At 51.8% G+C, this 26,881-nt stretch overlaps 2 protein-coding genes across 2 annotated transcripts in view; both read right to left on the minus strand.

Moving 5' to 3' along the window:
• Window positions 1–798: 798 nt before the first annotated feature.
• LOC133104264 (protein sidekick-1-like) overlaps window positions 799–26,881 on the minus strand; it is a 310,718-nt gene continuing 284,635 nt past the window's right edge. Inside the window, exons 6-9 of the mRNA XM_061209894.1 lie at window positions 14,981–15,092; window positions 14,118–14,308; window positions 5,278–5,361; window positions 799–1,851 (exon numbers count right to left, since the gene is read on the minus strand). Of these exons, the coding sequence (XP_061065877.1) occupies window positions 1,358–1,851; window positions 5,278–5,361; window positions 14,118–14,308; window positions 14,981–15,092 (881 nt within the window). The 3' untranslated portion in view covers window positions 799–1,357. The remainder of the gene's footprint in view (window positions 1,852–5,277; window positions 5,362–14,117; window positions 14,309–14,980; window positions 15,093–26,881) is intronic.
• Window positions 22,711–24,263, minus strand: LOC133103446 (cytosol aminopeptidase-like). Its single transcript, XM_061208840.1, is given in 2 exon segments — window positions 22,711–22,850; window positions 22,853–24,263. Coding segments are annotated over 2 exon segments (1,551 nt in total).

Here is a 26,881-nt window from a genome sequence, read left to right on the forward strand (position 1 = left end):
TCGGGCACCTGCAGCTCCCACCTCCACCGCGGCTCGCACCTCTCCAAGGCTCTGCAGGGCAGGCTCCTCCCCACCTGCAGGCCTCCGCTCCAGTAAGAACCTCTCAACTCAGAGAACCCACCCCGCCCCGCCCGCCCTCTAAAGGGGCTTCCTTGGCCGCTCTGGGCCTCGCCTAGGCTTCCTCTGTGGGGCCCTCACCGCCCTCTGCCATCTCTCCCCTCCCCCAGGACCCTCCGTCCTGGAAGCACGAGAACCTCTTCTTCACGGCGTCCTCTTAGCTCTGTCCCCGAGCCTCACGGGCCCGGAGTGACTGACACAGATGCTCAATAAACGTTTGTTAAGTGAATGAATAAATATTGATTGTTTTACACACTAGTTTTCTTTCATTAAAAGTACTTTAATTAAAAAAAAAATCCATTTTGCCAAACCCTGTACTTACAAAACAGATACGCAGCATTATCACCGTCACGTATTTATTTATTCACTCTCCAGTTGTCATGGTAACCAGGTTAAGTAGCACTTTCATTTAAATTTCCAAACCGATCCTCCTAAGAACCCTGTGAACTGGGCTGGGTTGGTTCCATTTTGAAAAGAAAACGGAGGCTGAGAGAAATCAGGTGATCTGCCCTGGGTCTCTCCCGAGAGCAGGGTCTGCAAACCACCAGCCCGGACCAAATCCAGCCCGTCCCTGCTTTCGTCAGTGGAGTTCTGTGGAACAGCCACGTCTGCTCAGAATCGTGTGTGCTGCCTGCAGGCTACGACAGCACGGTGAGGAGGAGCAAGAGAAACCACGGCCTTCAAAGGCGAAAACAGGCACCATCGGCTTTTCACAGAAAAAGCCTGCCCATCCCTGCCCTACAGCATCCTGGCCCACGATTCCAAACAGGCTTAAATAATGCTAATGGATCAAAACTCAGTTTCTGGCTTAAGTCCCCAGTATTCTTTCTGCTGCTTGAAGTGATGATACTGGTTTCCCATGCTCCACAATGCAGGGGAAATTCGACCCCCAGCCAAGATTGGAGGAAATGACCCCTAGTTTACCCAAACATATGCATGAATATTTCAGGATTGGGTCGGTCCCTTCCTAGTCCTGGCTGACAAGAGCCACTGGCCACGCACACGCTGACCAGTTTGCTTTCTCCGATGGCTCTCAGCATTTTCCTTCCAAAAGGGCAGACGTGAAAGGTAGCGTTCCCTAATCGCTAAACTCTACTTCGTTTTAGAAGAACAACAATACGACTATGGGAGATTAAAGAGAAAACCCACAAATATAATGAACACCTTTACCTTTACCTTTATTTTTCAGAGTGCCAAAGTATTTCTGTTACTGGGACAATAAAAGAAAGCCACAAAAGAACTATAATTGTTCGATAAAACTAAAATAGAGAATGAATATAAAAAATGGAAAGAAGGTCAAAAGAAAAGGACTAGGGACGAGGTGCTCACTTAACAGTCTTTCCAGTTCCGTCCAGAAAAATGGGGGTCTGTCCCTATGTCTCAATAAAGCCGCGTGTTCAAGTGCTGGGAAATCAAGGCTCCAGAGGGGCAGGGAGCGCGCCCGGGATGCGGGTGCTCGGGTGAGCAGACACTGGCATTTCCTGACGTGTCCATGGCGCCAGGACTGGGAAGCCCGGCTCTGCAGGGCATAGTACTCACTGGTGACGGCCAGGTAGGTGTAGGTCTGGACCTCCCCGCCCTCGTTACTGGCGAAGCACTGGAAAATTCCTGAGTCCTCCGGACGCAGCTTCTGGACGCGCAGGCCTCCACTTGACAGCACTTGGTATCGAGGGTGCTGGAGCTTGTTGATGGAGACCGCGTCCTTGAACCACCGCAGGGTGGGAAGAGGGGCCCCTGGGTAGAAGTGAAACAAAAATCATTAAGTTTCGAGAATTCCTTACGTGAGGACTAAATGGCAGTATTTCAACGGGCATTTTCTCATCTAGTCGTCCCTCCAAGCACCCGGTGAGGCGTCATTTTTCTCATCGTATGTGAAGATGGGGAGGGAGAGGCCCGAAGGGAGCGGCGTGGGGCGGCTGCAGACCCTTCCGGCTCTTCCCACGGCCTGTGCTCTTGCCCAGACGGTTCTGGCTGCGACTGACCTCAGACAGGGCTGGGAGGAAGGTCTCTGCCTCTGCCGCTCGGGCTCGGGGAAGGGGCACCAGGGCGGAGACAGGTGGGTCCCCTCCCCCGCCGACTGTGCCATTGGGCAGAGCACTCAACCCCTCCTTGTCCCTGTAGGGAACAAGGGTCACAGCGACCTCAAAGGTGGCTGTGAAGGTTAACTGGGTCAGGATAGGAGTACCTCCTGGGGCCCGGCCCACGGCGCGTGCTCAGTGGACGGCACCGCTCGCTGCTCCGCATCACAACTAACGACAGTACTAACGCGCGCCGCCTTGGCAACGCCTCCGTCTAAGGAGCGGGCGATCGCTATCACCCGCTCGTGCGCTGTGCTGGGGGAGCGACTGCTTAGGTAAAGGCATAAGCACAGGAGATGCATCTGGTTCAGGCTGAGGAGACACGAGAGGTCCAAGCTGTGGCTGCAGGAAAAGTCACCTTGGCCCCTGAGACCAGCGCGGGTGCAGCAGATGAGGAGGAGGGTGCAGGGCGCCCCTGATCCTGTACCCAAGAGCGGAGTGAGCCGAGATCACAGCCAAGACTTCGACCAAGAGGGCGAGGGTCACGCTGAGGCTCAGTGCCCAGCTGCCCCTCCTGGGTGCCCCTTCCTCATCCTGATGACGTTACAGGGAAGACCTAGGCCTCCAGGCCGTGAGACTGGAGCTGCTCGCGGTCTCGCCACCTGGAAGGAGGTTGAGGTTGGGGTCGGATGGGGCGTATGCGGCGGACAAGGTCACTGGGGCAGAACCCAGGTTGGCGATGAAGGGACTGTCCTTAGCCCGGGAGCACGAGGGCCTCTGCTGCTCTTCCCCCAAATGGGTGTGGTCAGCGCAGGTAACCAGGCGGTGACGCACTGTTTCCTGGTGGCCTCGCTGCGTGGGACACACCGGGCTCCTCCTCTTGGTGGCTTTTCCGGGAGCCTTGGGGAACCAGCCGAGGGACGACTGCTTCTGTTCTCCTTCTCCCTAAACCTGAGCAGGGTCAGGTGACCCAGGGGGGTGGACAAGAGAGCCCGTCCAGGGAACGAGACCACGGCACGCAAGACAAGAGTTCTGGGCTCTGGGGGGCACGGCGTGTTTGTTGTGGCCCTGCGGGAAGTGCAGAACGTCTGGGCTTATTTCTAGATCTCAGATGGCACTGTGCCTCAGTTTCCCTAAATAGAAAATGAATTTAAACAAAATATCTTGACGTGATTCATGTTGAAAGGCACACCCAAATCCCTTGACTTAAGATGCTATGTAGGTATGCGATGTCTTCTTTAATAAATAAAGTTAATGTCGTGGAATATTTCAAGAGAATGTATTCTCAGATTCTGTTCTTTGCCTAAATTATGTTTCCTGTCACTTTTCATTAAATCAGGAAATTAAAAAAAATCCATTGCAAGGTAAAAGCGTAAGCAATCCACGTAAAATCTCATAATAGCAATTACATGATGTTGCTTTCATAAAGAATAACCACTTCGCATGCGGCTATAGTTGCATTGTCAAAAGAAAGAAGTAAATTATATGATGGCAATGCAAGGCTGAAAGACCCGTTCAGTGTATATTTATAAGCGTGTACTTAACAAGCAATTTACTCTGCAGAAATCATGCCAGAAAAGCAACCTCTTGTCAAGGGGAGAGCCTAACATTGTCATTTACTGAAAAATAATTGTTAGCATATAGGGAACTAGGAGTATTTCTATTTTGGGGCAATTTAATGTCATACACAGAGATCTTATCCCCACAGCATTGTAGATTCTCGTTTCTAAAATATAAGCACTCAATATTTTGTAGCTTCACTTTCACAGAGTTGTTGGCCTTAAAAAGCGGGTGTTTATAGAGAAGGGAGAACAGTGCAGCCACAGTAAGGCAAAGAGTTCCACTTGAAATTCACAGGACTCTTCATCCATTCCCGTCTTCTCCCGCCCTGAGCCCGAGCAGTGGAGAAGAGAAGCAGAGCAGCGGTGGAGACTGCACCCTGGGAGCTGGCGGGACTGGGAACCAGAACCACTAAGGAAATGACGCCTCCGGGCGGCAGCAGCTGTTGCAGAGGCTCCGTGGATGGAGGGGAGGGGAGGGGACTCCTGGCCGGACGCCCCTCTCTACGCTGACCCTCAGCACGTTGGTGAGCGGCACTCCCACTCCTTCCCAGAAATGGAAAGTGACCTGCACATCGGTGGTATCTGTTCCGAGTCCCAGGGCCTTGGCTCTCAGGGTCCAGGCCTAAGCGCTGGCTTTGGAGCTGGTGCCTGTGGCTTTGGATCCCGTCTCCGCCAACACGTGGCCGAGGCAGGCCGCCTGTCCAGGGCTCAGTGAGCAACGCCCCGGCGCCAGACCGCGGGCGGAGCGGAAGGCGTCTCCTTCACTGTCCTGACTGCGCCTTGAGCGCGTTACTTAGCTTTGCTTCTTAAGGGCCGTTTTCCCATGTATAGAGGGACGTAACGATCTCTCTCTTACGCAGCTGTCCGGAAGATTCACAGAACTGTTAGGAATCCTCACCCGCCAAGCTCTTAGAAGAAAAACCCCACCCTTAAGATGAACAGGTGTTAACATAAAGGGTCCTTTTCCTCACTTGACAATCTCCAGAGGACTCGTGAAGTTTTGTCTATGAAATTGCCGTGGAGAGCCTGTCTCTGTCGGGGCGTTTGGCGTAACTACTTGCACGTTGGCCACGAAATGGGAACAGTGCACAACGAGGGGTCAAGGCTCTCGGGACGAGAGGTAGAATTCCCTGAGTGACAAAGGGAAAGTCGACTCAACGCTGAAAGGGGGGAAAAACAGAAGATTTCCTAGCCAAGAAGTTAAAACAATCTCTCTTCTCTCAAGTGGGCGTGGTCACCAGTCCCGCTCACCCCGTGGATGAGAATGAACTTCCTGCCCCAAGTCTTAGGGGTCGCGCTCTTGCAGAATCAGAGCCTTTGAAGGGAGTCAAGGGGACAGGACTTCATCTCTCTCTGTTGGGATGGACAGGGTAAGGCTTCCTTGCTGTTCCCTTGGGGAAATATTATTACCCCTGCTTTGCAGGTTACACGCCCAGCAACTGAGATCTACTGCACGCCAGCGGCCCCGTTTCTAATCGTCACGGTCCACCTGTCGCTCTCCAGAGGACGGCTCTGCCCTGGAGATGCCATTTCTGTTCCTCCACCACGTCGCTGCTTGCCCTGTGGCTCCCCGCACTCACCCATGGCTCCACACACGATGTCCACGGTTTCTTCTACTTCCACTAAAATCCGACTCTCAGGTTCCGCAGTAAAATACGGTGGCTCTTTAAACAAGAAAAAACCAAAACAGCCCGTAAGCCAAAGAGATATATTTCAGAAGACCCTTACAGCCTACAAGAGTTTGAGCTCCTTTTAAAAACTATTTTTGAAAACTTCATTAGTTACCATCGTGCACACAGATTCAGAATTCGGCGTGCAGAGGCCAAAGGCAATTTATAGTCTAAGGTTTTGGAAAGCAAATTACTACTCAGGGCAATGGCTACTTTTCAGTTTATGGGCTTGAATAATGGAATATCTTAATTCACATTTTAGAAGGACTATCCCATGAGGTTCATAAAGGTTTATATTTACAGCACAGTATTTTATAGTCTAGTTTGCTTCAGTATCTAAGCTAAACAACAACTCAGGAAGCATGTCAAATAAAGCACCACAGACAGGCACCCGGCCTGTTTCAGGGAACAGGGCAGCCTACTAACATATTTTTTAAAGTCTTAGCAGTTCTTCTTCTCCAAAATATAGATTTAATACTTCAGTGGAATGCAAAATAACAGCTAAGAGAAGAAAGAAAATGGGCCTCTCATCCATCTTCAGTAGCAAAGGAAACCCAACCACTTGCATATCTCCAGACACCCTGCTCGCCCGCCCGTTCAACAGCAAAAAAAGCAGTGGTTGTATTAAACAATGAATTTCCTTGGAGACTAAACTGCAATATTTTTCTCAGTTTATTCAGCAGGAATTCAATGGTGGCACGGCCAAGTTCGAGGAGTATTAAGGTAGTAGTGATTTCATTATCATGATAACAAAGGGCCGTTGCATTCACTTTCCGTGTGATAATTTCCAGGCGCTGTCTTCCAGCGTGGTTTATTGTCACTGTAATTGTGTTGAATGTGGATACTATAGCTTGGCCTGCCTCTTGTATTGACTATATCTTTAAAACAGGGTGGGACCTAAAAGACGAAAAAGAGAAATGAAAACTTAGCATTTCAAGGAGATGATTAAGGAGACAAGGCTGAAGGTTCCTCACTGGAAGCAGTCAGGTATCGATCCTGCAATTACCGGCATCGCTCAAGCAGAAACAACCTGCTGAAGGAACCAGTCTGGCTGAGGCCACGGCTGCAAATTCACTAGACGGAGGCAGATTCTCCACTTACTTGCGTGTGTAGAGACCAGGCCTCAGGAAATACTGCAGAGAGCCCACGTCTCTTTTTCAAGCTGGTCTTCGTCGCACACTCCTGCGTGCACACTCACGCGTGCACATTCAGCCGCGTCTCCTGCGTCCGTAACAACGACAACAGCGTTGCTTATGCTCTAACTACACAGCAGCTGCACCCTGCCAAGGCCCTGGTGTGCAGGTCACGCCCCATTTTCATCAGCAGATGCTGAAGTTGATATCTACCCCTGTGGTCTGGTTAAAGGGATGTGAGGGGAAAGGAAAAGAACTAAGCTAAAGCATCAACATCTGCTATGACGGATTACAGTTTTCCTTTCTTAACTTAAACATTTTATTTTGAGATCAGTGGAGAGTCCCACGCATTTGTAATAAATAATAGAGATCCCTCCTGTCCTTTACTCAGTTTCCCTCAGCGGGGACATCTTGCAGAAACTATAGTCCAACCAAGATACTGAGAGTGAAACGCGTAGCCTGTTGTATTCAACGTCCCCCCCCCCCCAGTCTTGGTTGTACTCGTGTGTACGACTCGTGCAGGTCTGTGCACCCACACCACGGTCAAGATGCAGAACGGGTCCACCACCACCAGGCTCCTCCACGCTGCCCTTCTGTAACCATGCCCACCCCAAGGTCCCATCCTGAACCTCTGGCAACCACGCATCTGCTCTCCATCTCTATAATTCTGTCCTTTCAAGAACATTATATAAATGGAATGATACAGTATGTAACCTTTGGAACTGGCTTTTTCCACTCAGCATACTTCCCTCGAGATTCTTCCAAGAGGAGTCACACTTTGGTGGGAAGAATCCATACCTAGAGATGCTCAGCATCTACAGGACCAGACAATTCCCGAGGCACTGATTACGGATGCTGTCTGGCACCCTGGCCGATGTCCTGGGGCTGCTCTCCCTTGCCCTGCAGTGCCCAGGTCTTCCCCAAGTGCTGGGGGGGAAGCCCCCAGGGCCAGAGACAACGGGCCCCCCTCACATGGTGACCTGAGGCTGGACCGAGCTGACTGAAGGCCCGGCTCTGGGACTGCAGGTGCCTCAGGGACCCCCGGGCCTGCTCAGGGTGGCTCCTCCACGAGCGCCAGTCATCCCTGCCCGGCCAGTTCCCCGGGGCGCCTGGCACGGGCTCACGGCTCTGTATCCTCTGTGGCCCTGAGCTCAGGGCCGCCAGGCTCCCTGGCGCGTCCCGTCGGGCGGCCTGCCAGAGCTGGCCAAGCGCTGTCTGTCTCCTCCGCAGCCGACACCCAGGCAAGTTTTAGTGGCTGAAGCCAGGAGGCCAGGTCTGCTCATTCATTTATTGATTCTCCTGCCTTTTTCAGAAAGTCTTCCAGGTGCTGAGCACTCAGAGCAGCCGCGGGGCTGCCGAAGCCCTCACAGGCCCACACGGCTTCTGACGGTAATGTCATCTCTCCCACATCCACACGTTACCACTTCTCTCCCTGCTGACCCCGTATTCCAACCCAGCTCAACAGCGCCCTCAGCTACTTCCGCGTAGAGCTGTCTATAAGGAGAACAGTGGGGGAAAGTACCCGGCGTATCAGCCAAGAAAGACTGAGGTGACTGGTGGGGAAAACCTGCTATGAACGAGTCATCCCCGCCATGGACTTTTCAACCACTTAATCTTCAAAGGGCAAGTGCGCATCTTAGCTAATCAGCAACAACTCTGTCTAGAAAGGGTACCCTGCCAACGCAGGTGCACACTAGACTTTTAAAGATTTATGGCAATTGCAGCCAATAAAACCGGGGATTGAAACTAACACTTTGACCTCTTTTGAAACAATACGAAGCCGTCAGGAGAACGTTCTCATCCCGTGCGACACTGGCGTGTTAAGAATAGGCCAGCCATGCAGGTTGTCGTCCACATCCCCCGGGGGCCGTGGGCAGCTCCTCCAGTCAGCACAGCAAGCCTCCAGCCCCCCGACCTCAGGGCTTGAGGCAGGGGTACCTCCCAGGCAGCCCCCAAATTAGGATCCCTCAGGCTCTCCTGCCCTTGATGCTGGGCTTTGCCTCCTGCACCATCCACCCCCCAATCCCGGCTCACGGCACAGCCCGGAGATGCCGCCTCTGCCGTCTGCCCTTCTCCCAGAGCGACCGTCTCGGGAAGCGGCAGAGCCCGTGGTGTGCCCTTGACTCGCCACTGTCATCCATGCTTGGGTGCCTTTGTCCACTGGGGTGGGCAAAATGCCCCCAGGAGACGTCCACCCCCAATCACTGGTATCTGTGAACATGCTACGCTACGTGGCAGGGGGACTCTGCTGATGTGACCGAGGTCATCGATCTAAAAACGGGGAGATGATTTCAGAGCAGCTGGGTGGGCCCAATCTCATCACAGGGACCCCTAAAAGCAGAGAACTTTCTCCAGCTGGCAGCGGGAGCGACGGTGGGAGGGGACGTCAGAGATCCGCGGTGTGAGGAGGACTCGGCCTGCTGCTGGCTCTGAAGACGAAGGTGGCCGTAGCCAGGGATGCCGGTTGTCTCCAGAACCTGAGAATGACCCACCAACAGCCAGAAAGGAAACAGACCCAGTCCCACAACCGCACGAACTGGATTCTGCAGCCCCTGGGTGAGCCGGGAAGTGGATCCTCCTGGGGCCTCCGGAGAAGAACCCAGCCCAGTCACAGCCTTGGTTGCAGCCTTGGGAGGCCGGGAACCGTGAGGCGACACATCTGTATTATTTTAAGCTGTTGAGTTTGTGGTCCTTTCTCACAAGAGCGACACAAAGGCCGTCACTGGTCCTGGCTCCTCCCCGTGGACCAGCCTTTCTCAAGTTGCCTCGTTGGCAAATTCAAACCGATCTTCAAGGCCAGTCTTCGTGTTCCTTCTCCAGCAGAGGCTCCCTGCCCTCCTCGGGCTGGGTCTGCCCCACCCACGTACCCCCTGGGACCGATGACCCACATCTGTGTGATGCGCCCACCACGCTGGAGGCTGCTTCAGGGAAGGGCGTGTCTTAGTCATCTCTGTGTTTTAGCACCTGCCATCATCTCTGAGAAGACACTTAGAAACCGCCCACTGGAGAAGAGAGAGAGGAGACGCCCACAGACTTTAGGACACCGAAACTCCTTCAGGGGCGGAGATGCATCTAACTCGTCTTCATCCCACCCAGGCTGGTGCTCCCGCTGGGTGCCTGGCACACACTCTGCGCTGGTGAATGACAGGTGGGTGAGCGGAGAAGCAGAGGATGGCGGGGGAGCCTGGAATTGGACGGCGTGTGGAAGAGTTCACACCCTGCTCCCCAGACAGAATTCCTGCTCATCTCGGGGCACCAGGAGCTGCCGATGCTGCATCCAGGAGCAAGTCACCCCAGCATCGTCTGAGGTTTGTCTCACACGACTTTTCCTTTTGTTTAAGGAACAGTTCTGTAATAGCTCTTTTCTGAGCTTTAATCAGTGATAAGATGCCATACGGATAAGTTCTACAGTTGGTGATAGGATGCCGATAATTTGGGTGCTTCTACTATGGGTCGTATGTGAAAACTATAAAAAAGACATCTTAGGCTTTTCTTACACTGATGTGATGAGTTACCAGGCAGGTGCTCTGTAGATCTGTGGGAGGAGAGGACTAGGCCCCCTGCAAGGTTCTCTTCCGGCCCGAATTGCCGCGAAAGCCCCTCCCTGCCAATCCCAGGGGCGCCCCCTCACCCCCCGCCTTGCCGAGGGTCTTAGCACTCACTGTGTGGAACCATAACTGCCGCGTGAAGGGACCGCCTTCCGCATAAGACCCTGGACGCCGGGACCAGCACAGCATCGGGGGGGCCGACTCAGTAAAGACCTCTGTATCGAGCGGAGGGAAGGAAGGAATCTGTGTTGCAAACAAACATCTGTTTGCCTCAAACAAACAAGCATCTAAGGGATGCTCAGTCTCAGCTCTAGGAGAGCAGCTTCTCAGTTGCGGTGCTGCTATCAGCAGAGAGGTGTTACAGGTAACTTGTTATTTTAATAGTAGTTCAGATATTGGAGTTTCTGCATGATGATGTATAAAAAATCAGAATAGACTTGAGGTATACAGAGAAAGCTCTGTACAACTGTCATGCCCACCCACCTGAGTTTCTGAGCGGGGGGTGAAGGAGGCATCACGCCTCGGGCAGGACACGCGTACGCGTGGCCACGCTGTGCGTGGGACCAGATCCGTCAGTCTGGACGGAGGTTGAGACGTTGCAGCATTGGTAAGAGGCATCATCGTTTTGTTTACACCCAAGAAAGAAGACATGCTTCCGTGGGTTGTGAGGCACATCCTGATTTCGGAGGCTGCAAGCGTGGAAGATGTGTCATGTCACCGCTGTAGGTAAAGCACTAAGGGTGACGTGTGTCACCGCGGAGTCCTACCAACAGCTCCCAAAGCTGCCATTTCAGTCCTTCTGTGCCCGTTACTTCATACGATCCTCACAATACGAGCCGGAATCATCTTCTGCAGCATCCACATCTCACAGACGTGGACGCTGAGGCCCACAGAGGCCAGCGAGTGGTGCAGTGAGAACCTGGGCCCAGTCCCGCCTCCAGAGCCTGTCCCATCATGCATGGAGCATCAGTGACCCCTAGAGTGTCCACTCTCTGCAGGACAACAGCTGGCACAGCGTCACTCCTCTGCCTGGTGCAAAGTCTGAGAGGTCACAGAGGCAAGTGGTGACCACTGAGGGAGTCCTGAGGGACATGCAGATCCACAAGGCAGGGAAGGTGGGACCCGGGCGGGAAAGGCCATTCGTCCTAAGCACGGGTGCTCAGGGGTCTGAAGGGCGATGGTCCAAGTCTTGGGTTGGCCTCCCTGAGAAGCAGACCTGAGACAGGGTTCCCTGCCCGTGGTTTATTTGGGAGGTGATGGGAACACCATCAGGAGGGCGGGAGGCCGGCTGAAAAAGAGCACGTTACCAAGGCAGCTCACGCTGTAGGTGACTGAGCTTACGCCGCTGGGAAACTCTGGAGGCCACTGGAGACCACAACCTCCAAGTTACGTCCCCACCTCAGGGGTGAGGAAGCTTGGCCGATGATACTCCGGTCCACGTGGCGCTGGACTCACGCACGCCGGGGGGTGTGGATGCCAGCACTTCCAACCTGTCACACGGCGGGTGCCCTGGCCTCACCCTGGGGCAGCCCTGGCTCCAGTGGCCAGAACACGCAGTCAGGAAACGGGCCCTGAGGCGCCTGCTTCATCGCGTCGGGTGTGCGGTGTGTGGGCAGGTAAGGAAACGAGCGGTGATGCGACAGCCGCAGACCCACCGCAGGGCAGGTGGAGGAGACCGTGGACGGCCAAACCCAGGAGGTCGCTTTCCCTGCCGTGTGCAGAGTCGCGTGTGCGACGCCGTCTGCAGTCAGAACTAAGCCCCTGTTTAAACCTCAGAAATTAAGCAGTGCAGCAGCGGAGTTGACAGGTGGGCTGAACAGCCTGTCTTGTCTCATCAGTAAGAAATAGGAGTAAATGGAAGCCAATCTGTGTCTGCTTTCTTTCATCTGCATGTTCACATCGATAGCTCGCCACACGGTTCCACCAGTGACAGGGCCGTGCAACCGGGACCAGGGTTTCCTGGGAATCCCTCCCCTCCACGATCGCTGGGCTCGGGGCTATAATCTCCCAAATCACTCTGAATTGACAGAGGCTCTTGAGGGCTTTCCCAGGATGATTCAACCACAAAATCCCACCTGTCACAGCAAATTCTCATGAATAAACGGGATTTAAATGAACATCATAAAGGTACACGAGAGTGTCCATGTACCTTTAAAAGCCAGAACACGGAGAGATGGCAATTCGGGAGAATACAGAAACAATCTGCTCTGGAATCCAGATGGAAGTGCAAAACCCAAGTTCACGTGACAGATTTAAAAATTATTTTTTTCAATAAATTTATTTATTTATTTTTGGCTGCATTGGGTCTTCGTTGTTGCGTGCGGGCTTTCTCTAGTTGCGGCCAGTGGGGGCTACTCTTTGTTGTGGTGTACCGGACTTCCCATTACAGTGGCTTCTCTTGTTGCAGAGCATGGGCTCTAGGCGCACAGGCTTCAGTAGTTGTGGCACACAGGCTCAGTAGTTGTGGCGCGCGGGCTCTAGAGCGCAGGCTCAGTAGCTGTGGCACACGGGCTTAGTTGCTCCGCGGCATGTGGGATCTTCCCGGACCAGGGCTCGAACCCGTGTCCCCTGTATTGGCAGCTGGATTCTTAACCACTGCGCCACCAGGGAAGCCCTTAAATATTTTAAAAAGGGAATTATAATGGAAACAAACGTTCTAGTTTACAGGGAGATAAATTTCATCTCTTGCTTAAATTACCTTGAAATGTTTTAACACGATATAGTCCTGTCTGCTGGAGATTTACACGTTTACAATTTTAATTTGGGTTCAATCTATAATGCGTTGTGCTCATGTAGCTGTAGATCACCCCCGACAGAAAGGTCCTCGCCGGGAATGGGGATGGGGTATTGACATCTCTAAAGCGTGGATGAGAAAGGGAGCAGAGAACCAGCTCAGATCCCTAGTGGAGAATCAGCAATGATTTGTGACTCAAAACCTGCCTTCTCTGATGCTTTTAAAATTCGTGCACATCTTTCAGAGGGGCTGACAGGTTTGCATCACTTGAGTTTGGCAGTCATTTTCAGGCCACAGAGCCGTTTCCTAATGATTTAAAGGAATGTGACACACTCAAGGCAAACTGCCTTTTATGCAGCATTTCTTCACACTCTTGCTAATTTTTTATGAAAACACAAGCTTTTATTTTTCCTTAGTTTGCAAAGTGGCAAACTGCAAAATATGTTACGTGAGGGGCAATTGCTCTCAAAGGGCTTTCTGCTTATGTGGTCCTTCCTGTTCTCAACCTGCCTTGTTTGGATTGAGAGGAGAGAAGCAGAGATTCTCCCACCTGGAGTGGACCCTGAAGGCACCTCTTATCAGCAGTGGCCACTAGACAGGTCACTGCGACAGTGACCACAGCCACTGCAGAGGCCTAAACGTATTATAGGAGCTGAAGAGACGAGAGAAATAAAGGCCTTTGCCTCACAATTTAATGTAATCTTATCATAATCTGAAAATAGACTGAGGATTCCCTTACTCTGGGTACAATGCACCTTCCTAAACATCGAGAGTTCCCAGCGTTTAGAGCAGCTCAAATGTGCCTAATTTTGTCTCCCTTCTCCCTGGTTTAAGAATAACACATGATTCTAGGAAGCCTCTCTGTTCTCACTTTTTAATTTAACAAAAGGTAACACCCAAGACTTTCTGACTTTCTTCTGGGTCAAAAAATAAAAAATAACGGTCATAGATTAATCTCTGAACATTGATCATAACGGCCAAATAAGAGTTATAGAAAAGTCTCATGGCAGAAAGGTCAGCACAGGGAGGTGATAAACATGCCAAGGATTTCGACACCCTATTTCCCAAGCTTTACGATTGGAAGTTTTCAGAAGAACGGTTCTTGGGAGTATTCAGAACATCAACTCTTTGGACTTAATGCATTGATATTCTTGGGAAAGAAGAATAGGCTGAATCTGGGAGATAAACTCAACTTCACTTCCATGTGCTGAGTTAAAAACAGTCAGTGGAACACAGGTGTTAGCTACGTTGTTTCCATGGCCTGGGGTGTGCCGCCGCTCTCCGAGGATGCCCTCCGAGGATGCCGATGCCACCACTTCCCAGTTTGAGCCTTACCTATGATAGAAAGGAAGGCTTTGGCTCTGGCGGGCTCGAAAGCGCTCCCTGGCAGCGCCGCCTCGCAGACGTACTCCCCGATGTCCGAGGAGGTCGGGGTGCTGATGGTGAGGCGTCTCCCGAAGCTGTGGAGCCCACTGGTGACTCTCACCCCGTTTCTCTTCCAGGTCACACTCAGCTCCTCGACGGGCCTGTGAGAACGCAGGGCTTTAGTGACAATAATTGTGGATCATGTAGATGGCAATAATAATCATTCTACCAGGAACCATGGTGGGTTGAACAGTGGACATTTAAAAATCAATCCAGATATGACTCTACTCCCTTCAGGCACGCGTCAGCGACACAGGCTGCTCAAGGGCTATTGAGCAAGGATAGCTAATTGCAGCAGCAATGGACCATAAGTGCTAATGATTCCATTTGCTCAGGAAAAGAATGTTTAAAACAAATACTGCTAGGGGACACGCGACATGGGAGGCGTGACCACGGGGACTCCATTCTGGAGCGACCACGAATGGGGCTGAGAACACCTACGACGACAGAGGAGAAGAGAATTAACTCTTTCCTTTGCACCCAAAGGAGAGCAAAGCTCCTCTCTGCTCCTCAGCCAGAATCTAAGAAGAGACCCTCTACCATGACCCAGAGCTAAAGTGAAAAGCGCTGCTTTCCAATATAAATATTACCTTCAATATAAATACTGCAGAACAAGGCCTGGGGAAGGTCAGCACACCCACGTCCTATCTTCCCATACGCACTGTGCCCACAGCCCAGCTGGACGAACAAGGCCACCATTGCTGGGAGAGCCAGCCGCACGCAGGAGGTGTTGTCATGGGTTGTTACTCCCCGCGCGGGGGATTGGCACGCACCTGGCATTGGCTATGCATTCCAAGGTGGTCTCACTGGACCCGGCCACCACGCTTCTGTTGCTCGGGGGGATCACGATGACGGGGGCCACAGCTTCAGGCGTGCCAACATCTCCTGTGGCAGAGAGAGCAGAGGCCCGTGGAACTCTCTGAAGTACAGAAGGTGTGAGGATTGGAACGTGACACGAGAGTCTTGTCGAGCTGCTCCGACAGGGCACCCAGCACCGCGGGACCCAACCCCAGCCCTCGAGGGGCGCTCGGTGTGGTCCTGGTCCGTAAACACACATCCCGCCCAGGGACCCTGGGCACCGAGCGTTCCCGCTGCTTCTCCACACATCGTGCCCATACAGGGCTTTAGACTGCTGTGCATTTTCCAAAATGCTTGCTGACTTTATCAGTTTTAGACTTTGCTGATTGAGTTACCTGGTCTACCCACTACTTTCAAATCCGTTCACTTCCACAAATATCTCACGCACCAGGCCCTCCGCTGGGCACGTGTGTGTTTGGAAAGCGGCTGCTCTCTGACTTGGGCCCGAACGTGGTCCCCGGAGCAAAGACATCCCATGAACCAAGGGCTCGGTTCCGGGCGTGCATGTTTAATCCCTTCTCTCTGAAAAGTAAATATTCCGACTCCATCTCTGTTGTGTGAGTATCAAACTATAAATAATTTAGCTCATACCTCTGGTGACAAGGGAGAAAAAAAACACAAGATGTTTTTGCTGCTTTTCTCTCAAATACAAGTAATACCAAAATTAAACTACGTGCGCGTTACTACTGTTTATTTAGGGAAAATGAAGACCGCTCAAACATTTCGAGAACAGGACTTTCAGTAAAGGGTGGAGATGGAAGAGGCTGGAAATAAAAATAAATTGACATCACAGCAAATGCCCAGTGCTTCCTGGAGGACCTCAGGCTGCAGAGACCCGCCGCCACTGCAAGCAGCTGAGGAGAGCCGTGGAAGGTTCCAGCTGCCGGCAATGCGGTCAGGGCGTCGAGAGAGAGCGGGGGGAGAAGAGAGGGCTGGCCTCTAGTCAGTTTCCCACAGCTCTGAGTCCTGCCTTCACTGCCTAAGCAGCATGACATTCTGGAATTAAAGGTTCATGTGAATTTAAAAAAAAAAAAAAGCTCGAGGCGGGCAGAGCCAACTAATCAATTTTTTAACCCTAGGTATCGACTAGTTACTGCGAGGCCGTTTCAGGCCCTCGGGGCTCCTGGCAAGCGCCGGGCAGCCTTCCCCTCCCCACGCCCGGCAGGGCCTCCCGGGGACCTTCCCGCCGCCGACACCCTCGGCTTGTGAGACTGGGGATGGTGGGGCTGCTTATCAGACCGCCGAGGATGCCGGAGTACAGACACGTTCGTGACAAAGGCTGAATGCCCGCCTGTCATCTGTGAAAGCCGCTGATGAGGGGAAATGACCTGAGCAGCTAATATTTGCAAACAGTCATGTGAAGTGAAGGAAAGCAGCGGGGCGCGCAGAGGTCGCCGAGCAAGGTGCTAATTTGGCATGAATCAGCGCTCCGCCTGGCGCCGGAGAGGAAGCCCGCGCTCAGCACTTGTCGCCGCCCGGAGGGCAGTGCCCGCCCCCCCCCCCCCCCCACCGGCGGGCGGCTCAGCCTCGCCTGCGCGCTGACCCCGAGAGACCCGCACGCGACAGACAGGTCAGCGCCAGGCCCGAGTTCACAGCCCCGGGGACGAGCCAATGGCAGGACGCACGTGCTGCTCCGCGGAGATTCCAGCCGCCCCGGGGAAAGCGGAAGTCGTTCGTAATTGTGATTCACACGCAACAGCAACGTCTATCTGTATTGCTCTCGTGGCCCAAACCATTACACGATTTCAAGGACCCTCACCCACGGGGTCGACAGGACGAGGCGAGCGAGCAGCTCGGCTCAGGGCTGGTAAATGTCAGCCTGCCCTCAAACCCGGCCTCTTTGTTCTTCCTGGTGATGCGGGAATCACACACGACGCTCGGAGAGGTAGATGCCAGAGATGCAGATAAAACGTGACGGTTCCTAAAAAGTGCATTTCTAACACACACACAAGGTACACACATGCCGGCAAAGTGACCTTGACTTCTGGAAACTACAACAGAAAGATCAACGCAAGGTCTTGTGATTGAGGAGGCTGTGTGTTTTCTACCGAAACTTAACATTTCAGTCAACTTTCACGTAAGGTCCCAGATTCCACATCTCTCGGTAGCAAGGATAGTGCTCGTTGTAGCACACGATGCTGGCACACTTTCTTCATTAAAAAAAAAAAAAGTTTTAAAATTTCAGTCAAATTCGTACGAGCGCGTGGATTAAAAAGAACAGCAAAGGGAGGCTTAAAACGAGACGTGACAACCCACGCCGTCCCCCAAATGGGACTTTCAACTTGTCAGTGGGCAACTTTGCTTCAATCCGGCAGGAGGCTCAGTGCTGTCCCGAAGGGACCCTGAACCCCAGAGTGCAGAGCTCTTTCCTCTGGGGCCATTCATTCTCAGACGGGGGGGGGGGTCCTTACCTGTCTGTCTGTCTGTCTGTCTACTCGCCTTAGCTGCCGAGTACTCTACAGTGGGAGGCAGGAAGCAGACTGTCCCAGACACAAACCATTAACTACCCCGGCTCTAGCTCTGGGTCATAACTAGCCCCACGGTGGCCAAGTCCGCTCCCCAAGCCGAGACCTCCTCCGCCCACCCCCACGGTCATCATTCCTCCATCCAGACCCTTGTTTCATCTCTCAGTCACTAACTGCGCCTTCTTGTCCTGTGGACCTCCGTCTCGTCTTCCTGTACTGCATTTTAGTGGGTTTTTACTTCTTTTTTAAGTGAGAGGAGGTCATGGATGTGCATTTTTAACCTGCCAAGCTGACTTTTCTACCAATTTTTTTCCCACGTTCAATTTTTAGAAGAAAAATGCAAAGAAGACTATCTGGGCATTTTTAGAAGACTAAAACGACCTCTTCATTTCTGGTACTCCCACGGTGTCTAAGATATAATAAGCACTCAACAAATACTCAATGATTGGTTAATCTTTCATAAATATTCTACAATAATGAGCCACTACTACCACCACCAGGAAAATTACCCTCTCCTTCAGGGTTCCGCATTAAAAAACATTTTTTAAAATACCATATGCCAATGTATTAAGAATTATTGCCAAGAAGAACGAAAAGAAAACGGGAAGTGGGAGGGAAACTGTATTTCACCAAGTTCCCACACAGCCGCTTAACATCCTGTTACGCGTTTACGTTTACAAATGTTGCCCAATTTAATCTAACAACAAGCTATTAAGATAGCTATTAGCATCCCCCTTTTATGGATGAGAAAATTGCGCCCCAAAGTCACATGACTAAACATGGTAGAGAATGGGTTTTAAATAGAGGAATGTCTTCATCCAAAGTTCGTAATCTTTCTTTTATATAACGATGTTTCCTCCTAATAAAAACTTCGGTTGTGCTCAGTTAACCAAAAAGTAAATGAACTAGAACACTCCTTCCCCCAAGCGTTTCCTTAATCGAGACTTTACTGTAGCGTTTTCAACCGAGCGTCTCCCAGGTTGGTTTAGGTGGGTGGGAGGTGAAGACATCGAAGCAAAAGAGGATTTCTGCCGAGGTCAGCAACAGTGGGTGCTAGGTAGCTTCAAAGGCAGAAGGGCGAATGCCCTGTAGTTATGGGAAGACAGGCTCCTGGCAGAGGGAAATGGGGCCCACTCCTAGTCAGCTTCTCCCGCGTGAACCCCTTAATCACTGGAGAGGCTGAGTAGAGAAGAGCGGCCCAGGTCGCATTTAATTAAAAAGTACATTTAAAGAACATCAAATCTCTCAGACAGAAAAAAAAAAAAAAAGTTCAAAGTCTACCAGAACCGCTAAGCTGTGGAGTTACTGCAGATAAAGCAGGATGAATGGCACACAGCCTGCTTCCCTGCAATCAGGACAGCGCCTGTGGTGGGAGAGCAGCGAGGGATAAAGGGCAAGTCACATGGACCCGGGGTCAGGAGCACTAGGAGGGGCGGGAGGCGGTGACCGAGACCTGGACGGGAGGAACCAGCCCCGCGGACACCTGGGTGCAGAGTCAGAGAGTCAAACTCTGGAGACAGAGGTGGGCAAAGGAGGACACAGGAGCTCAGCCAGGTGACGGCAGGCGCCTGGGGGTTGTGAGGAAGAGAACTGAGTTTAGAATCCGCTGGAAATACCCTGGCTCCCAACGGGAAGCAAGTTACTCAACTTCTCCGAGCCTTATCTTCCTGATTTGTAAAATGATGCCCGTTTCACGGGGCCGTTAGAAACAGGAGTACACATTTGACACTCTCCCTTTCGACGTATGTTTTTGCATGTGTACACGATGCACGTCAGACGGCGTGTGGCGCACAGGACGTGCCACAGAACTCGAGGCCGTAGCACCACGGTGAAGGGGAGACCGAGGCCCTCAGTCCCTGCTCTGCCCCAGGGTTTCCCATCTCTCTGCCAGGACGGCCTCCCCGCAGACGCTGTGAAGGTCTGTGCGCCCTGGCTGTGAGGCTGCCGGGGGCTGGACCTCGAGGGAAGGCCCGCAGCCCTGCTCGCGGCCCAGGAGGTGCGAGCCCGCCTGCAGGCTGGGGGCCACACGTCCCCACGCGCCTCCTCATGCAGGTCTCCACAGCTCACTCAGAACACAGCCTCTTTCTTTCAAAAACAGAGCCTATGCCCTAAAAGTGGAATTGTCCAGAACATCTGAGAAAGCAAATCCCTCGTTTGGGCTTCCTCTGTCGGAACCGTCATCTTACGCGTCCTGCTTCCTAGGCGAGCGCTACCGGCCACGCGCCTCAGGGGATCTTCGCGGCCAAACTGGCGAGGCTGTGGCTCTCCCCTCTGTTCCCTCCGCGGAGCCGGGTGTCCCCCTGGCCGCCCGGAAGATAACGAGCTCAAAGGCCACCTCCACCGGGAGATGCTGAGGCACATCTGCCCGGAGACACACAAACATGCAAGATGAGCCGACCACACGGGCACACGTGTTCAACCAGAGGCGACCCCGTTCCGGGAAAGACGGGGCGACGACAAAGGCCACGGCCCCCAAGACTCCAAAGGACCTCGGCTCTCCAGTTCCTAGTGCGTCCAGATCTACAGGGTTCTCACGCAGGTCAAAAGAAGATCCCCTCCAGAAGCAGCAGCTAATGGGGCCTACAGGACCTTTCGAAACCTCCAAATCTTCCTGCTCCAAAACAAGTGGTCTAAAATTGGTAGGAACAAAAGAGAAAAATAAGGTTGGGAACACACACGGGAGTAAAAGGCCTTAGGAAAGCTCTCAGTGCTGAGCTACAGGTTCCTCAGTGTTTTTTGAAAGTTTTTTTCAACATCCAATAATGATAATATTTATTGGTTGTGTTGACCAGATGACATAACAATTATAGACATGCTTTACAATTCAGGCAACTGGCTATCTGGGCAGAGCAAGAAGTGACCCATCTCGAGCCAGGGTCACAGGTGCCGGGCTCCTTTGGCACCTTTGGTGCCAGCTCTCACCTCACTGCAGTGTCCCAATTTGTGGGGAGATCTGTCCACCTTCTGGAATAAGGAGGGGCGGATGTGTTATTCATCTTTGCACGAAGCAAAGTGCCTGGGCTATAGGAGCCCTTCTGTGAGCACTTGTTGAAGGAAGAATTAAGTCTTGTCCAAATAGAGCACGACTGGTTATTATTATCAGCTCTTTATCACTATAGGATGATAACAACAGTAGCAAGTACCTCTTATTTCCAGGCACTGCGCAAGCGTGGGGAATATGAGAGTTAACTGCACGGGGTCAGAGGTCAGCGACGTCAAGGAGGTCTGGGTTTAGCAGAGGAAGAGAGTCACGTGGGAAGAACAAGCAGCTGGTGGTGGGGTCAGGAAGCCGAGCGGAGGGACGCGGCAGGATGCGGGGTCGGGAGTGCCGCGAGATTGATTCTTCCAGGGGAATTAGGAAGGGCTTGAGCCCGGCCCCTGGAAGATGGGCAGTATTCGCCAGGCAGAGGAGGGAAGGAAAGGCATTCCAGGAACAGGAAAAAAGAAAGTGGAAACCGGGTTGGCTTGTTGGGAAAACTGTCAAGTGGTTCTTGAAGGTTGAGGGGAAACTGGGGCCTGGGGGTGACCCCAGAGGAGGCTGCCAGGGGAGGGGGGCCATGCTGCCGAGTTTGGACTTTATCCAGTAGGGAATGGAGAGCCTCTGAAGGACCCTGAGGAGGAAAGTGGTGACGGAGACCGTGCGGGGCTGTTGCGGGCGTCGGGGGAAGAAGAGGCGCCGGCGGCAGCTGGGTGTGTGCACGGAAGCTCTCCCGGCTTCTGGCTTGAGTGGTTTGATGGATGGCGGAGCAGCTCGTAAGAGTGAAAGCTCAGGAGCAAGAACAGGCTGGGGTGATGGTGTGGGCGTGTGAAGCTGGAGGACAAGGAGGCCTGGGGGTGTCTACGTGGGCAGGGGCACCAGCTGGTCAGCGGCACGAGAGCTCGGGGATGAGCGCGGAAGGCAGCACTTGGACGAGCCCCCGGGCGGCGTGGAGGCTTAGGGCGCAGGCACAGGACGTGCACGCAGACCGGGACGGCTGGCGGTCGGGGCAGCGGAGGAAGGAGGAGAAAGACGAGCTGACACTAGAGAAAGAGAGGCTGTTGTTCCTTCCAGATGAACAGGAATTCTCACACGGGCGGTCAAGGCTGCTCTGCTCAGTTTCTGAAGATGAATCTTTGAGTTCGCCTCGTAGGACAATTGCTAAGGAAGGCGGAGCTATATGTAAGTGAAAATCCTGACCTTCCCCAAGAAGCGTTTCATTGTGCCACGGAGCACACTAGCAGACACTGCAGAGCTCGAGCCACTCTTCTGTTCAGTTCTATAGCTCAGCTTCTGCAAACAGGTTGCCTAGGGCCATTCTCAACCACTTTCTGGCAATAAAAAACACAATTTAATTGGTCAGTCTCTTATGATTCTTGACCTTCTTCCATGCATAGCCAGGTACATTGGTGCCCTTTTGGGGGATGGGTGAAAACAGCTCCAAGACATTTTACTTAAAGAAAATCAAGTGGCTTTTCTTTTCTTTTCTTTTCTTTTTTAAATAAATAAATTTATTAAAAAAAAAAAAAAAGAAGAAAGCTCTACTGCTTTCTGCTCTCCCACTTATTAGCTTGGTGACATCATTGGCATGTTACTAACCCTCTCCTGTGCCTCATTTTCCTCATCTGTAATGTGGGGATAATGGTACCGCCTCACAAACTCAAGCTCATCACTGAGTGCCCCAAAGTGATTACTAACATTGACACCCAACTTAATTACTTAGTTCATGTAACACAGCCAGAAGAGACAAGTTATATTATAGCATCACTGGGTTTATAATAATATATAAGTAAATGTCAGAGCCACACCAGGGAGCACAAAAAGTTGGATTTATTGTTTCTGACAACTGCAGAGCGACTTTTAGTTTGTTCATTATTCCCAGCATCACAAATCCGAAATACAAGTTTGCTCCTCAATTACAAACATGTACTCTGAAAAGTGATTAGGTAGCTTTTAAAAAATCATCATTATTCATTTAAGATAGAATATCTTAAAAATCTTTGCCAAGCAAGATATTAGCTTTACCTTTATAAATCTCTGCATAAAATGAAAAACAGATCAAGGCATACAAATTTCATTTTGTTCTATGTTTTTAAATACCATCCTTTGTTTCCCTTAAAAGATTTTTATCTATTCATTCAAAAGTATTCCGAAGCTCTACTGCCCATTTAGGACAGAATGAAGGCATTTTAGAGCATCTGAACTAAGCGCTGTCTTGACTGAACCTAAGCAGGAACTCGATCAGGGTCCTCGTGGGCCTCCCAGCCACGCCTTTGTGCAGATAAGGAACCTCATCTTTGTTGGTCATCACACCTGCTATGTCTAAACGCGCCCACTTAGGATAGTCACAAATTCTTTCAGAAACGCTGCAGCCGTACGTGCTCCTGCAGATCTGTATTTTCCAATGTTATTAACATCAGCAAGTTGGCAACCTACAACCTGTCTTGTGTAATGTTCAAAGAGAGGCATCCTCCAGACACGGTCTCCTGTTTCAATGCTGGTCTCAAACAGTTTGTTCCACAGCCAGGAAGAATTGGTAAAGACCCCAGTGGCACCGGACCCCAAAGCTACGTCCGTGGCACCTGTCAGGGTGGCGGCATCGATGATGACCTTTGGGTTAAAAGTGTGCGCGTAGCAGAGTGCATCGGCCAGGATGAGTCTCCCCTCAGCATCAGTGTTATCCACCTGTATGGTCTTCCCGTCCTTGGCTCTAACAACATCCCCAGGCTTGTTGGCCTTCCCGCTGGGCATATTTTCACAAAGAGGGGCCAAACCCACGACGCTGATGGGCAGGTTGAGCTTGGCAGCAGACACGATGGCTGAACAGAGAGTGGCAGCTCCTCCCATGTCAGCCCTCATGAGGTCCATGTTTGCAGCAGCCTTGATGGAGATGCCACCACTGTCAAAGGTAATCCCCTTCCCAACAAACACCAAGGGAGGTTCACTTGCATTGCGGCTGCCTTTGTAGTGAATTTCCAGGAAGACTGGAGGCTCTTCGGACCCTTTGGCCACACTGAGGAATGATCCCATTTCCTGTTCCTCAATCCAAGGCTTGAGTCTGATGTGGACGTCTGTTTTACTACTAGCACTTTTGAGATTCTTCTCAGTAATTCCGGAAAATCTGGTTGGCGTCATCTCATTGGCGGGCGTCTCCATCAAGTGGCATGCCAGGTTCTGCCCAGAAGCAAAGAGGACTCCCCTTTGCCAGGCCTCCTGATCCCCACTTCCATGGAGCTTCACTAACACGGCCACCTTCTTTTTCTGCTTCAGATCGTCATACTCATAGAGCCCAAGCACCGCTCCTTGCGAATGGGCGTCTCCACAGGGGTCCACCTCCACGGACGGGATCTCCGGGTCCTGAACCTGTCTGCACCCCGCTGCAACAGCGGCTCTGATGTTTTCTTTGCCTTCGTGCCAGTTTTCCTGTTCATCAACTCTGGCCGTCGTTTTGCCGAGGCCCACCACCACCATGCGGGGGAAGTCCTCATGCAGACCATAAAAGGTTTGGGTTTTGCCTGCCTTCAGGGGTGGTCCAGATACGTTCAAGATTTCTCTCAGCTTTCCAGACACCAATTTATTAAAATTCTCTCCTGCTCTTGTAAACTGGGGCACATCATCTTCTTTTTCTTTGCCACACGTTCCTAAAATAAGGCTCTTCGTCTTGTCTGCGGCGGCTGGACCGGGTCCCCAGGAGCGCTTCCCGCTCAGATGTCGGACGGGCGACCCCGCGGCAGCCGCAAGAGGCAGCAGGAACATCTTTTCGGCTCGGCCCCCGGCACCGCCCTCCTCCGAGCACGTGGCGCGAGGAGGGCGAGTGCGCGCCTGGGAGCCCGGCTTTCGCGGGGGTGGGGGGGTGGGGGGGTGGGGGGGCGGGCGGTGGTCGGGCTCAAGTGGCTTTTCCACTCATCAGTTGCTTTTGCAACCCTTCGGAGTCTGTCATCTTTCTCGGCATTATTAAAACGGCCTGGCAAAGGGATGAAGTGCTCTCCTGCCTGCAGAAGCATCGAAACAGGTGTGTCTGATCGCTTGCCACCATGGGAGCTGGCGTCTTGATAGCTCAAATCCTGTAGAGCTGAACCCTCCAGGGCACATACGTTTTAAGAGACTAGGAGATATATGTGTGTGCGCGTATATATATTATATATATAATCTCCAAGAACCCACAGAAATTATTATTATTATTTTTTTGTTAACATGTGCTACAGTAAAAGGTGTATAGGCAACAGGCAAACCAGGTCATTCCCTCAGATTCCAAGAGGTGAGTTTCTCAAGGCAGAACCTGGGCCATTTTAAGACGCACTTTATTGTGAAAACTGAAATAAACAGCATGAATTTTCTCCTGATTGGAAAAATCTTGTTCACTAAATAGAAAGTTCCTCCCACCTTTCACTTTCCCCAAACTCACTTTTTAGTTTCTGCCCACCCAGCTCCTGAACAGGTGAAGCAGGCGTGTACATTTCTGCATTAATAATCCGTTGTGTGTGGAGCTGCCGAAGAAGACTCTCCTATCCTTCTAAATGCTGTGTCCTTAATCGCTCGTTAGCGAGAACCCGCTCACAGCCGCGAAGGCGCTGGGCAGTGCGGCAGGAGGCATGCGGGGCTGCGGGCAGTGCCGCTGGACAAGCCCAGTTACAGAAGCCCTCCTGCTCCCTCCGGAGGAGGGTCCGCACCGGCCGACTCACTTCTTGTCTACTGTACAACAGTGGGAGGGAAAGAAAAATGGGAGGGAATACAGCCGTATATCCCATTTACAATTTTATCTTTACGTGTACTTCCATTTTTATCTCAATACACTTCTGGATTTTTCTATTGACAAGAGAGGATAAATAAAATAATTTGACAGCTTGACAAACAATCCAGAAGTTTCTTTTCTTCTCATTTATAACATGTTTGAAAACTTGCACATTTGGAAATCAATGGAATGTTACAAAGAATATTTTCATCGGCAGAGAAAAATGAAGGTGATAAAAGGCAACTCTGCAGCAGGCTTATTCGTTTGTTTATTTATTTCGGGATGGGCCCAAATTGGTAAACCACAGAACAGGAGTGTGGATTTAGGAACGGCATGGTTGGACCCTCGAGTGATCCAAATATACAGACAACAGCTTTCCATTTAAGCAGATAAATGCATAACCTACCGTTTAATGCAAAAGAGCCACAACCAACAGAGAAACTGGGACCATATGTAGTTTGGGTGGGATAGAGAAGTAAGAGGGTATTCTTCAGGAAATTAGGTCAATTTTCCAAATGGCATTCTGAAATTATTGAGAAGGTACCTAGGCACAATAGCAGATCACTTTTAGCTTCAGTGAGAAATGCCCTTGAATAATTTTGCCAAACATGCCAACCTGGGCGTGGAGCCCAAGCCCACCGGGGCAATTGATGCCCATCTGAGGCTATTAGCAAGGACAATGGGGAACTGCAGGACCCCTTGGCAGGGGCCTCTGAAGCCTTGGTCCCTTCCATCCGCAGCTGGAGGAGTTCCAAGGAAAAAGTTTTTCTCAAAGTTCCCATGAGACACAAAGTATTTAGAGGTCGGTAGATCTGCAGGGAGACCACCACTGCACTGAGCAACCTCGAGCAGAGAAATCCAAACCACATCTGGTTTCTTTAGTGACCATAAAGCCATCATCTGGAGGACCGGAGCTACACTGACGGGGGCCTCTGCCTCCGCAGGCTGGGGGCCCCTCTGACAATGGCGAGCCCATCCCTCCCAGCCGTGCTCTTCCCCTCGCTCCGAGCTCCACGGGACCCTCCGCTCACTATGCTTGTTTGGCTTGCGTCTGTCTCGCCCCGCAGGAAGAAGACCCGGAGCACAGGCGCTTTCGTCTGTTCTGTTTTAGCCATTCTCTCGAGGCCTACAACAGTGCCTCGTGCACAGCAGGTATCCAGTAGGTATCTGTTGATTGAACACGGAGAGAAGGGCTTGGGTTCCTGTGCTTCACCCGCCACGTGGCAGGCGCTCCCTGAAACATCCCAGCCGCCCTCCTCTGACCTGAGCGCCTCCGCCTGCAACAACTTTCCCCATTCCTACCCCCCGCCTGCACTGCTGCCTGCTGAAGTCCACCCACCCATCGGGGCCGGGGAGCATGGCACCTCCTCCAGCAAGGCTTCCCAGGCCCTCAGTTAAAGTGCCCTTCCCTCTTGGTACCTGCTGCATGCTTTTTAAAAATTGTGGCTAAATATACATAACATGAAATTTACCATTTTAACTATTTTTAAGTGCACAGTACTGTGGCATCAATTTACACAGTTGTGCAACCATCACCAGTATCCCTTTCCAGAACTTCATCTCCCCAAACTGAGACTCTGTCCCCATTAGACACCTGCTCCTCATTCCTTCTCCCCAGCCCCCTCCCCCTCTCCTGCTTTCT

This window comes from Eubalaena glacialis, chromosome 13 (assembly GCF_028564815.1).
Source record: "Eubalaena glacialis isolate mEubGla1 chromosome 13, mEubGla1.1.hap2.+ XY, whole genome shotgun sequence".
In the NCBI taxonomy this organism is placed as follows: Eukaryota; Metazoa; Chordata; class Mammalia; order Artiodactyla; family Balaenidae; genus Eubalaena; species Eubalaena glacialis.